Source organism: Oncorhynchus mykiss, chromosome 10 (genome assembly GCF_013265735.2).
Source record: "Oncorhynchus mykiss isolate Arlee chromosome 10, USDA_OmykA_1.1, whole genome shotgun sequence".
Lineage (NCBI taxonomy): Eukaryota > Metazoa > Chordata > Actinopteri > Salmoniformes > Salmonidae > Oncorhynchus > Oncorhynchus mykiss.
Genome location: NC_048574.1, coordinates 12,984,443 through 12,998,081, shown reverse-complemented (window position 1 = coordinate 12,998,081; position 13,639 = coordinate 12,984,443). Strand labels below are relative to the sequence as shown.

Genomic DNA, 13,639 nt, shown 5'->3' with positions numbered 1-13,639 from the left:
ATAGGTTTTGAGTGGAAGGGTCTAACCATTTTAATTTCTCATAGGTTTTGGGGGTAAGGGCCTAACCATTTTCATTTATTATGGCTTTTGGGGGTAAGGGCCTAACCATTTTCATTTCTCATGGGTTTTGGGTGTAACCATTTTCCGTTCTCATAGGTTTTTGTGGTGAAAGGGTCTAACCATTTTCATTTATTATGGCTTTTGGGTGTAATGGTCCATCCATTTTTATTTCTCATAGGTTTTTGGTCTAAGAGTCTAACCATTTTCATTACTCATAGGTTTTGGGTGTAATAGTCTAACCATTTTAATTTCTCATAGGTTTTGGATGTAAGGTTCTAACCGATTTAATTTCTCATAGGTTTTGGGTGTAAGGGTCTAACCATTTTCATTTCTCATAGGTTTTTATAGTGTAAGGGTCTAACCATTTTCATTTCTCATAGGTTTTTATAGTGTAAGGGTCTAACCATTTTAATTTCTCATAGGTTTTTATAGTGTAAGGGTCTAACCATTTTCATTTCTCATAGGTTTTTATAGTGTAAGGGTCTACCCGTTTTCATTTCTCATAGGTTTTGAGTGGAAGGGTCTAACCATTTTCATTTCTCATAGGTTTTTATAGTGTAAGGGTCTACCCGTTTTCATTTCTCATAGGTTTTTATAGTGTAAGGGTCTAACCATTTTCATTTCTCAGAGGTTTTGGGTGAAAGGGCCTAACCATTTTCATTTCTCATAGGTTTTTATAGTGTAAGGGTCTAACCATTTTCATTTCTCATAGGTTTTTATAGTGTAAGGGTCTACCCGTTTTAATTTCTCATAGGTTTTTATAGTGTAAGGGTCTAACCATTTTCATTTCTCATAGGTTTTGGGTGAAAGGGCCTAACCATTTTCATTTCTCATAGGTTTTTATAGTGTAAGGGTCTACCCGTTTTCATTTCTCATAGGTTTTTATAGTGTAAGGGTCTAACCATTTTCATTTCTCATAGGTTTTGGGTGAAAGGGCCTAACCATTTTCATTTCTCATAGGTTTTGGGTGAAAGGGCCTAACCATTTTCATTTCTCATAGGTTTTGGGTGAAAGGGTCTAACCATTTTCATTTCTCATAGGTTTTGGGTGTAAGGGTCTAACCATTTTCATTTCTCATAGGTTTTTATAGTGTAAGGGTCTAACCATTTTCATTTCTCATAGGTTTTTATAGTGTAAGGGTCTACCCGTTTTCATTTCTCATAGGTTTTGGGTGAAAGGGCCTAACCATTTTCATTTCTCATAGGTTTTTATAGTGTAAGGGTCTAACCATTTTCATTTCTCATAGGTTTTTATAGTGTAAGGGTCTACCCGTTTTCATTTCTCATAGGTTTTGGGTGAAAGGGTCTAACCATTTTCATTTCTCATAGGTTTTTATAGTGTAAGGGTCTAACCGTTTTCATTTCTCATAGGTTTTGGGTGAAAGGGCCTAACCATTTTCATTTCTCATAGGTTTTTATAGTGTAAGGGTCTAACCATTTTCATTTCTCATAGGTTTTTATAGTGTAAGGGTCTAACCATTTTCATTTCTCATAGGTTTTGGGTGAAAGGGCCTAACCATTTTCATTTCTCATAGGTTTTGGGTGAAAGGGCCTAACCATTTTCATTTCTCATAGGTTTTGGGTGAAAGGGTCTAACCATTTTCATTTCTCATAGGTTTTGGGTGTAAGGGTCTAACCATTTTCATTTCTCACAGGATTTGGGGGTAATATTCTAACCATTTCCATTTCTCGTAGGTTTTTGGTCTAAGAGTCTAACCATTTTCATTACTCATAGGTTTTGGGTGTAAGGGTCTAACCATTTTCATTTCTCACAGGATTTGGGGGTAATATTCTAACCATTTCCATTTCTCATAGGTTTTTGGTCTAAGAGTCTAACCATTTTCATTACTCATAGGTTTTGGGTGTAATAGTCTAACCATTTTAATTTCTCATAGGTTTTGGATGTAAGGTTCTAACCGATTTAATTTCTCATAGGTTTTGGGTGTAAGGGTCTAACCATTTTCATTTCTCATAGGTTTTTATAGTGTAAGGGTCTAACCATTTTCATTTCTCATAGGTTTTTATAGTGTAAGGGTCTAACCATTTTAATTTCTCATAGGTTTTTATAGTGTAAGGGTCTAACCATTTTCATTTCTCATAGGTTTTTATAGTGTAAGGGTCTACCCGTTTTCATTTCTCATAGGTTTTGAGTGGAAGGGTCTAACCATTTTCATTTCTCATAGGTTTTTATAGTGTAAGGGTCTACCCGTTTTCATTTCTCATAGGTTTTTATAGTGTAAGGGTCTAACCATTTTCATTTCTCAGAGGTTTTTATAGTGTAAGGGTCTACCCGTTTTCATTTCTCATAGGTTTTTATAGTGTAAGGGTCTAACCATTTTCATTTCTCATAGGTTTTGGGTGAAAGGGCCTAACCATTTTCATTTCTCATAGGTTTTTATAGTGTAAGGGTCTAACCATTTTCATTTCTCATAGGTTTTTATAGTGTAAGGGTCTACCCGTTTTAATTTCTCATAGGTTTTTATAGTGTAAGGGTCTAACCATTTTCATTTCTCATAGGTTTTGGGTGAAAGGGCCTAACCATTTTCATTTCTCATAGGTTTTTATAGTGTAAGGGTCTACCCGTTTTCATTTCTCATAGGTTTTTATAGTGTAAGGGTCTAACCATTTTCATTTCTCATAGGTTTTGGGTGAAAGGGCCTAACCATTTTCATTTCTCATAGGTTTTGGGTGAAAGGGCCTAACCATTTTCATTTCTCATAGGTTTTGGGTGAAAGGGTCTAACCATTTTCATTTCTCATAGGTTTTGGGTGTAAGGGTCTAACCATTTTCATTTCTCATAGGTTTTTATAGTGTAAGGGTCTAACCATTTTCATTTCTCATAGGTTTTTATAGTGTAAGGGTCTACCCGTTTTCATTTCTCATAGGTTTTGGGTGAAAGGGCCTAACCATTTTCATTTCTCATAGGTTTTTATAGTGTAAGGGTCTAACCATTTTCATTTCTCATAGGTTTTTATAGTGTAAGGGTCTACCCGTTTTCATTTCTCATAGGTTTTGGGTGAAAGGGTCTAACCATTTTCATTTCTCATAGGTTTTTATAGTGTAAGGGTCTAACCGTTTTCATTTCTCATAGGTTTTGGGTGAAAGGGCCTAACCATTTTCATTTCTCATAGGTTTTTATAGTGTAAGGGTCTAACCATTTTCATTTCTCATAGGTTTTTATAGTGTAAGGGTCTAACCATTTTCATTTCTCATAGGTTTTGGGTGAAAGGGCCTAACCATTTTCATTTCTCATAGGTTTTGGGTGAAAGGGCCTAACCATTTTCATTTCTCATAGGTTTTGGGTGAAAGGGTCTAACCATTTTCATTTCTCATAGGTTTTGGGTGTAAGGGTCTAACCATTTTCATTTCTCACAGGATTTGGGGGTAATATTCTAACCATTTCCATTTCTCGTAGGTTTTGAGTGTTATGGTTTATCCATTTTAAGTTATCATAGGTTTTCATGTTGTAAGGGTCTAAACATTTTCATTTCTCGTAGGTGTTTGGTGTAATGGTTTATCCATTTTCATTTCTCATAGGTTTTATAGTGTAAGGGTCTAACCATTTTCATTTATCATAGGTTTTTATAGTGTAAGGGTCTAACCATTTTCATTTCTCATAGGTTATGGGTTTAAGGGTCTAACCATTTTAATATGTTATGGGTTTTGGGTTTAATAAGGGTCTAACATTTTTCATAGGTTTTGGGTGTAAGGGTCTAACCATTTTAACTTCTCATAGGTTTTGGGTGTAAGGGTCTGACCATTTTCATTTCTCATAGGTTTTGGGTGAAAGGGTCTAACCATTTTAACTTCTCATAGGTTTTGGGTGTAAGGGTCTGACCATTTTCATTTCTCATGGGTTTTGGGTGTAAGGGTCTAACCATTTTAACTTCTCATAGGTTTTGGGTGTAAGGGTCTGACCATTTTCATTTCTCATGGGTTTTGGGTGTAAGGGTCTAACCATTTTAATTTCTCATAGGTTTTGGGTGTAAGGGTCTGACCATTTTCATTTCTCATAGGTTTTGGGTGTAAGGGTCTGACCATTTTAATTTCTCATAGGTTTTGGGTGTAAGGGTCTAAACATTTTCATTTCTCATAGGTTTTAGGTTTAAGGATTTAACCATTTTCTGAAAATTAAAAAATGAATAAGTAAATAATGATGTCCTATTTCAGTGTTATGAAATGTTATGATGGTACAGTAATTGTTCAAATAATTGTTTGTAGACAACGACAGTGTATTTATAATCAATCTGTTAAATGTATGCATACTGGAACTGATGTGTTATTCCATTAGGACTAATTGTTTGATAAACAGGAAATAAAATCAGTAAAAAAGCATTTTTGAAGATACAGTAGTTTGAGAGTTTAAAGTACTACAAATCCATGTTCAATGTGTTTTTCAGATAAAAATGCCTTTAACTGAGCTTAAAAATGCCATTGTCTTGTCTTGGTGTAACGGGTCAGCTCTGAGCCCAACTAGGATCAATATCATCCCTAAATCGTTGATGTCAAGTTTGTTTCATGGATATAGCACATCTCTAAATGTAAAATTGACTGGGGATCAACCTGGTCCACAATTTGATGTATCCAGTCCTGCATCTTCCTCCTGTATGTGTGTCTCGACAGTATGTTGTTCCCTTCCTACTTCTACGGTGTTATTTTCTTTAGACATTCTCTCTGTTTGTCTTTTTACATTTGTTCTTTTTTGTGTTGTTCTCTTTTAATTCTACATATTCTTTGTTTCCTGTTGGGACAAAAGCTCCTCCGGCTATTTTCCTCAAAGGTATATTGCCTGTGTCTGAGTTTCATCTATTGACTGCATGTGTCTGCTGCATTTTGCCTGTCTCTGTACCCAGCTAGTGTACCTCACTGCTACATGTCTGTTTTAGAGACCATTTCTTTACCTTTACCTCAGAATGTCTTCCGCAATACCACCAAACAAAGCGCTCACTGTGCAGAGGCAGCCAGACATACTTGTGTAATGACAACATTCTGCTCTCTCATATAACCAGCACACACACGTCCACAGCTAGTAAAAAGATGGTACAAAATAGTTTCATTCTGACTTATTTTATTTTTTACACTGTGCAATTTTAACAGTAAAGCAGTGGCAGCTCTATTTCCCCTGTCAAGCTAAGCTACCCGTGTGTTTGTGGGGCTTTTAACCTGACGCTTCCTATAGAATCAGCAGAGCCTTAACAGACTGAAATAGACAACCCCTACACTGTGTTAAGCCTAATTAGTAGTGATCATTTTAATGGCTCCACATGCAGCAGAGTAGATTTAGCCCCAGTAATCTCTAAAACACTCACAGTGCACAGGGTGCTACTGAAGAGCTACAGGTAACTGCCAAAATAATGGAAACACTTAGGTGAGGCATACAAAGTATATTGAAAGCATGTTCTTCCACACAGGTGTGGTTTCTGAGTTAATTAAGTAATTAGCATCCCATCATGCTTAGGGTCATGTATAAAATGCTGGGCAATGTTGCTACCATGGCCATGCCCCCATAGGATGACAATGCCCCATCCACAGGGCACGAGAGGTCACTGAATGGTTTGATGAGCATGAAAACGATGTAAAGCACATGCCATGGCCGTCTCAGTCACCAGATCTCAACCCAATTGAACACTTATGGGAGATTCAGGAGCGGCGCCTGAGACAGCGTTTTCCACCACCATCAACAAAACAGCAAATTATGGACTTTCTCGTGGAAGAATGGTGTGAATCCCTCCAATAGAGTTCCAGACACTTGTAAAATCTATGCCACGGTGCATTGAAGCTGTTCTGGCTTGTAGTGGCCCAATGCCCTGTTAAGACGCTTTATGTTGGTGTTTCCTTTATTTTGGCAGTTAGCTGTATATTTAACACTCAAGTAAAGAAGATGATGTGCTTTAAAAAACAGAATCACCCTGAATCTATTATATGGAAGTGTAACATTTCTTAATGGGGTAATTTGACTGAATTTAAATACCATTAGTCAGAGGATACTGTAAGTATGGTAAACATTTGAACCAGCCATTTAAAGTGAGATCATTTTTATAGCTATTTTAAGTAATGGACAAAAAATGAACTACAGCTGACACTTAGCTTTGATTATAGTGGTAGTTATCCAGAGTAGGAGACTAAGGCCTATATTCAACCTGTAAAGCTGAACTTCCACGGTGCGGATTGAATAGAGCCCTTAAGTGTTTCCGTCAATTATTCATTTTGAGAGGTTGTCTACTTCATCCGGTTAAAGCTGGTTATGCCACTTTTGTTTGCAAACCCCGGCCACACTGCAGGATCTGGGTTTGCTCTTCTGCTTGAGCTAGCTTCCACTACACGCTTCCTTCTCCCGTGCAACCCCCCCTTTGAGAACCGAGTCACATGACCCGATGCTGCTTCCTGGTGCAAATCTAGGTTGATGATAAAAGGTTAAAACCATGTAATAATTCCATGCGGAAGCGTTGGAAAATTAACAAATTAATTGGACCAGCACCATTACTGATTCTACAGAATTAACAAGCAAAAGTGACTGGAAGCAAATGTTAGCAGTACAAAAAGTTTCCCATTTTAGCTAACTACTCACCAAACACAGCATAACTGTTTTACTGTCATTATATTCTTTAAAAAATTATAAAAAATGATCTGCAGCCACTTTGTTACTTGATTTCTTGACCATTGGTGACATTTTCAAACCTATTCCTGTAGAATCAGCCACAGAGCTGGTCCAATGAATGTGTTTATTTTCAAACGCTCCGCATGGAATTATTAGGTTGTATTAACCTCAATATTTTCGACCTAGCTGCAAATCCCCTGCTTGTCAATGAATCAGAGTATAATGTGGAACCAACCAATCTTTACATGTGGTTATGCATCGTTTTCAAAGGAACTACAAGCATCCTTGTATTCTAGTGCTGGGCAAATTTGAGCTGCAGAGAAGGAGCTACAGTCAAATCAGTGTTTTGATCTTTTATAATGACACATGCCTTTAAACAATTTAACCCCAATTATTATGGCGTTTGATGGTGCTTGACACACATATGGTTCATTTTATGAGGACATTAGGAAAGCAGTATGATTACCTATACATAGCACTAGCATGACATCGATTAACTACAATAAAGCCTAATGAAAAGGAAGGGGATAGGGGTTAGAGGCTAGGAGTTAGGGAGTAGGGGTTAGAGGCTCTGGGATAGGGCCTAGAGGTTAGGGGCTTGGGGTTAGAGGCTAGGGACTAGGGGTTAGAGGTTACGGGAGAGGTTAGGGACTAGAGGTTAAAGGCTTTGGGCTCTGTTCAGTTAGTAGCGATTCCATTCAGTTTATTTGAAGTGGAACAATACAATACTGTATGTAACTGCGTCATTATATTTCTAAATGAATCATACACAAAATATTATGCTGGGTCAGCAGAAACTCAGTCTTATAGTTCATCACGAGAGAAGACATATGTGCAAAGGTGGCTTGCCATTTTGAGATAAAAGCCCATGAAAATGCTAATTGTGCCTCCTTTGACTGATGGAGCAAAGGACTATTTTAGGAATTGTCAGAAATGAATTGCTGTGCTCTCAAGTGGTGGGCAGGCTTTAAAGGAGGTTGATTTAACCCATTTAGGGATAGGAAATGGAGGAACAGTGAGTCCCTGCTCAACAGTCTTTCTTATCGTACAGCTTACATCATTATCCATTTAGAATAAATTCAAATGTTCCCCCTCTGAAATCCACTCAATGGCATCCACATACAGAACAAGAATTATGTCATTTGAGTGAATCATTATGCAAAAAGGGACTGTGTTTAGGTTTGGGACTAATGATAACCATGATACTCCTCGTATTTTCCCATGACGTGCAAAACAGAGCTTAAAATAGGTTGCCCAGCACTAGCGTCATCTTTCGACTAAATAAAGCCCAATACACAATGTATCCTACAGAAGCCAGATACTTTGTACTTTTGGCTTTACCCATAGGTGTAATTTGCATTGTGTGTTCCAAAGGGAATAGTCCATTGTCAGCTTTAAGCCACTCTAATTAAATACAGGTACCACTGATGGCTTATTTGTGTTTTACTGAAATGCTTAAAAAGATTCAATTTCCAAGTGAAGTTAAAAATTATATTTTGTGTACTAAGATAGAGACTAAATTAGGTCCCCCATGTTTCACCTCTTAGACTCCAGTTGCTAACTGTGCTCTCTCTGTTAAAAGCAGACCCCTACGGTGGACATACGCCCTCGCTCAGCCACCGCCATCCAGATGAACAACGCCACCCACATGCAGGAGCGGGATGAGGAGTATGGCTACGAGTGCCTGGACGGCAAGGACTGCACCAGCTTCTTCTGCTGTTTCGAGGACTGCCGCTCTGGGGCCTGGCGGCACGGGCGGTTGCACATCCGTGTCGCCAAGATAGACTCGTACGCTCGCATCGGTTTCCCCACCGCTTTCGGTCTCTTTAACCTGGTTTACTGGATCTCCTATCTCTATCTCTAGATCCAGCGTGTAGCCGGACGTAGAATATACGTTCTGCTCCAACAAGACCATTTTTAAGAAGGGGACCCACTGAAATGTTTTCCTTTTCCTTTTGTTTCTCTTTTATTTCGTTATTTGATCATTCATATTTTTTAATGCAAAAGTTGTAGCAAACCCAATAGGCATGCAGGGATCTGGAGTCTGATAGTGGAACTACGACTGTGCTTTGTGTAAGCAAGAACCTAAGCTCACCATAGTGATTCTGCATGACTACGTTTCCCAGATTCCCCTTGGTCAGGTATTGGTTTATGTAGAAATTATTCAATATCAGGTCCGCTTCAATGTTTTATTTGTATCTGCCCTTAGTCAGCATATTAGATCACAGTGAAAAGGGCAGTTTCCTGTTTTTTTGTATTAACAAGTTACGCATGCGCTACAGAAGACAAATGTCAGATATGACATCAGCTTATTTTCACGTTTTTATTTATTGCTATATTCATCCATCCAAAATACAAAAAGCACTTTAATAGTTATATAGGTTGAACAGTAAGTATGATTTTACATTTTACTTTGATATGTTTCTTTTAGCTAACTGTTAAACATGACTTTAGCAGTGTTAAACATGACTTTAGCAGTGTTAAACATGACTTTAGCACTGTTAAACATGACTTTAGCAGTGTTAAACATGACTTTAGCAGTGTTAAACATGACTAGCAGTGTTAAACATGACTTTAGCAGTGTTAAACATGACTTTAGCAGTGTTAAACATGACTTTAGCAGTGTTAAACATGACTAGCAGTGTTAAACATGACTTTAGCAGTGTTAAACATGACTTTAGCAGTGTTAAACATGACTTTAGCAGTGTTAAACATGACTAGCAGTGTTGAACGTGACTTTTTTTCATGTGTGGTCAGAGCGCTAGAAAATACTGCTTATGGTCGACTGTACAGACACTGTGTATATATGTTATTATGTAGTGGTTTACATTTATTGCATGCACCTTTCTGGCCAAAATTCAACACGTTTTAAGGTATTCTGTTGTTGGCTATGGATGCAGAAAAAGAACACGGCTGATTATTCATCTTTTTTTGAGGAAAAGTAGAAAATGAGACAAAAATACTTTCAGATGTTGACTTCTAAGTTCATGTTCATCTCCACCAATATGTATTAAGACAGGATCAATACAGACCTTACAGGCAAAAAAACGTTATATCAACTTTAATGAACTTATAGTGTTCTGAGGACCTAATCTTCCTTTTCAAACACTTCAATTGACACAGGTGTGGTTGTGCTGGCTCCTATGGGAAGTGTGTAGATAAGAAGTAGGCATCAGAATCATCCCAAAAATATTCTGCTCCTTTTTCTCCCCGACAACCACTTGGTAGACGTTAGTATTACACAAACACAGCAAGCAGTGTTTTACTTCATTCGGCTGGCACGTTGAGTGTCTACACTGGAAGCGGCTGTAGTTCTGAATGCCTACACCCATCAAAATGCCCAAACGCTCAGTGACAGAAAACACACTCCCATTTGCCATAAGACTGAACAGCATTGCTTAGTCACTGCATTAAAACAGATCCATCTGTCTCAATGGGTGGTTTAGGGGGACTTAAGGCAAAAACTAACTATTTAACTGGAGGAATATTGCTGAACTTGACAGCTCCGTGGAGAAGAAAGCATCTGCTTGTGACCCGACCAGATGCATTAGCCTTACTCTCTTTGAAGAGACACACTGTGGAAATTACAATGATCTGACACTGAAAACATGTTTAAAGATCTGGGAGAAGTTCAGGAATTCATTTTGGTTTGTTTTGTTGTTGTTTTTTTCCAGTGTTTATGATGCATCATTAAATCATTAATGTGTCAGTACGACATTACTCATGTACTGTATAGTGTAGCACATTGTGAACGTCAAAATAAGTACTCAAACTGCTTTGAGTACTAATGTGCTTCACATCATACGGTACAGAGGTCTTACAATGCAACTTGAGGGATATTTATATACCCAAATCATAGCCAACCGTTTCCAAACGAGTACCTTGGGTAAAGGCAGCCCAAGGATGTTAAAGAGCAGTTCTTGAATCGAAATAAATAAGTCATTATGCATATTGTAAGTCACATGATATTATGTACATAGTCGATCACAAAAGGAAACCAACACTTAACAAACCCTTACATTTTAAAATGGGGAACTTATTGGTTTGTTGTCTTTCCTTCATTTAACCCTTTTCATTTATATCATTACATTATGCTTGAACCTGTGGGAAATTGTTTAGATTTCCCCTTAACAAAACAGATGGCCCTTAACAAAACAGAGATGGAGAATGTCATTTGTCAACAACGAGACACACTTTCGTTCTATGTAGAAATTCATTTATCGTGTCGTAGTTATTTTATTTTCCATGTTGTGGTCTACATAGGCGTTAAAGACCAGTTATAGTCTGTTCATTGAATGTTATGGCTAAAAAGGTAGGTGGCAAAGTTACTTATTAACCAGCCTCAATTAAAAATATATTTTCAGACATTTTACTGTGATGTTAGCTACTTCCTGAGGTACTGAACAGATGTGCTACTCTAGAGTGATCTTCAGAGTTTCTGTATTAACTGTACTACCAATGTTAGTTGAATGAAGTGGAAACTGAAGCGCTTTCATTCACTAGTGGTCCTATATATTGTACCTGTTGCGAAGCTATCACTCAGTACCAGGGTGTGTCTTAAGCATGTGTGTTGTTTTTTGCACTTCTTGAAAAGAATGGAATTTATTTTTTGGGCCACTTGATAGTTTACTTAAGGTCCAATGCAGCCTATTTCTGGGTAACAATTAAGAACCTTACTGTGATTGTGTTTTCAAAATGAACAAAAATAGCTTCTTAGCGAAGAGCAATTTCTCAAGCAAGAATTTAGCCAGGACCTTCTGGGAGTGGTCTGAAAACTATCTGTGAATGGGGGAGAGGTTTGGAACTCTCTTATTTACATTTTAGTAACTTAGGAGACGCTGTTATCCAGAGCAACTTACAGGAGCAATTAGGGTTAATTGCCTTGCTCAAGGGAACATCGACAGATTTTTCACTTAGTCAGCTCAGGGATTTGAATCAGCAAGCTTTTGGTTGCTGGCACAACACTCGTAACTGCTAGGCTACCTGATGTCACCAGGCAGGCCAAAACTGAAATTACAGGTGGTCTTTTCAAACAGCTCTTACACTAAAAGGGCATATTCATAATTTTCTCAATTTTACAGTATTATTCCAACCTCATAGTCTGAAAATGTATTTTTAAAAAACAAAACATTTTAGACTGCACTGGGCCTTTAATGTGTAGTGTTTACTTATTTTAAAATGTAAAGGAATGGAAGGTTATGGAAGAACAACTAAGTGCCAAACTTTGACACAAATGTGATATATCCTTTCAGAAACCCATAGTATCCAATGATCTCTAAATCGAAATGAACTGTTTTGCTGCACTGGAGTTTTTGGAAATAATGTGAGAACGAGAGAAACCCGTTTTGTGTTCTTCGAGAAAATATATTTAACACCATTTTTAAATAATTTACTATTGACACATACAGCATGAAAATATGACAAAAATGTGACTTTTATTTGCATATCTTTAACATTTTCTCATGGTCTATTGCTTATGAACAAATATCCAGGCACAAGGACTAAACCATGAGTTAGCTTTATCTAAATGTCTCCTTCTTTCAGCACACTTTCATAAATTCAAGTTTCACCAATGAAAAGAGAATGAGTTAGCATAAGGCATCATGTTTTGTTTGTTTAAATGAAGGACTGAGTGCAGTCATAAAGTAGAGATGTTTTAAACTGAGGAAGTAGTTACTGAGGTATCAAGCCAGAGTGGAACAACTCTATTTGGTTTACATATACCCAACGACCAACCAGTCCTTAGAGCTTGAGAGGTCATGTTATTGAACGGGGATGGCATACAAAATCGGATTATTTCTATCAACTATTTAAATATGACTTTACTTTACATTATATTGTATTTTTGTGATTTCTGTATTTTCTTGTGCTAGTTTACAGTATGGTACATACAGTTGTATAAACTGTTGAAGGTTTTGGAAGTCTGCTGGTACTTCCAAAGATATCATAAAATATACAGTATTTGCACAAGATATATAGGTCAATCACAAAGATTAATATATTTGACATTTAAGTAATGTGGTATTAATCAGCTTAATTTGGCCTCATGCCTTGCCTCCGTCTATTCGACCATCACATTTATGTTAGATGTAGACTCAACAATCACCGAAGACAAGAGAGTTATTTTATTTTGGGCAAACTCTAAATAAGACCCATGTGAAGATCACATGTAGATAATTTATATTGTTATATATTTTGTCAGACTGGGAAAAACAATAAAATATACCACACCATCATTGCTGTATTGGGTACCTGGGTTCCAAAAACAAAATCAATATATTATAAATTCCATTGATATGTTAGTTGTTTGCCATCTCTGTATATTTCTTGAGGATATTGATGAATTATTCTTGGGGTCTGTATAATACACTAAATGTACTGAAAATATCCTTTTCATAAGGGATTTGCACACAGCTGTGTGCATTTTATAATAAAATGATTGCATTTATCAATGTGTCTTGTTTGTCAAATCAACACGTTATGTACATAGCATTACAATACATGTATTTAATAAACATTGCTGTTATTCTAGCAATGGCATGGTGTAACACAAAGAAATGCGACTATGCATCAAAACATGACACTCTGGAACATGTGAGCTGGTTTCTCACGCTGTATAGACCAGGGGTATTCAACCTATGAGGTCAGGAGCCTGCTGGTTTTCTGTTCTACATGATAATTAATTGCACTCACCTGGTGTCCCAGGTCTAAATCAGTCCCTGATTGGAGGGGAACAATGAAATAAAATACAGTGAAACTGGTTTAGAGGTCCAGAGTTGAGTTTGAGGGTTATAGACCATATAATACCTGAAGTCCATCATGATAATCACCGGGGAGAACAGATTAAAATCTGGATTGAGCTACAATAAAGCACTTGGTGCCTTGACAAAAAAACAGATAAAACAACAGATGACATCATATTTGGAGGCATGTGAAGCAGTTTTTGACTAGCGAGTTGAGGTGTGGTCGACTGTGCAGTGAT

The 13,639-nt window shown here is 37.2% G+C and overlaps 1 protein-coding gene across 4 annotated transcripts in view; it reads left to right on the top strand.

Annotated features, from left to right (window-relative positions):
- LOC110533360 (gamma-aminobutyric acid receptor subunit gamma-2) overlaps window positions 1-13,109 on the top strand; it is a 71,707-nt gene extending 58,598 nt beyond the window's left edge. The window contains exons 9-10 of one of the 4 annotated variants that reach the window (XM_021617479.2): window positions 4,816-4,839; window positions 8,243-13,109. In XM_021617479.2, coding sequence (XP_021473154.1) covers window positions 4,816-4,839; window positions 8,243-8,521 — 303 coding nt within the window. In that variant the 3' untranslated portion in view covers window positions 8,522-13,109. Of the gene's footprint in view, window positions 1-4,815; window positions 4,840-8,239 lie in introns of all 4 variants that reach the window. The other 3 variants (XM_021617478.2, XM_021617480.2, XM_021617481.2) reach the window with 3 other exon arrangements.
- The last annotated feature ends 530 nt before the right edge of the window (window positions 13,110-13,639 follow it).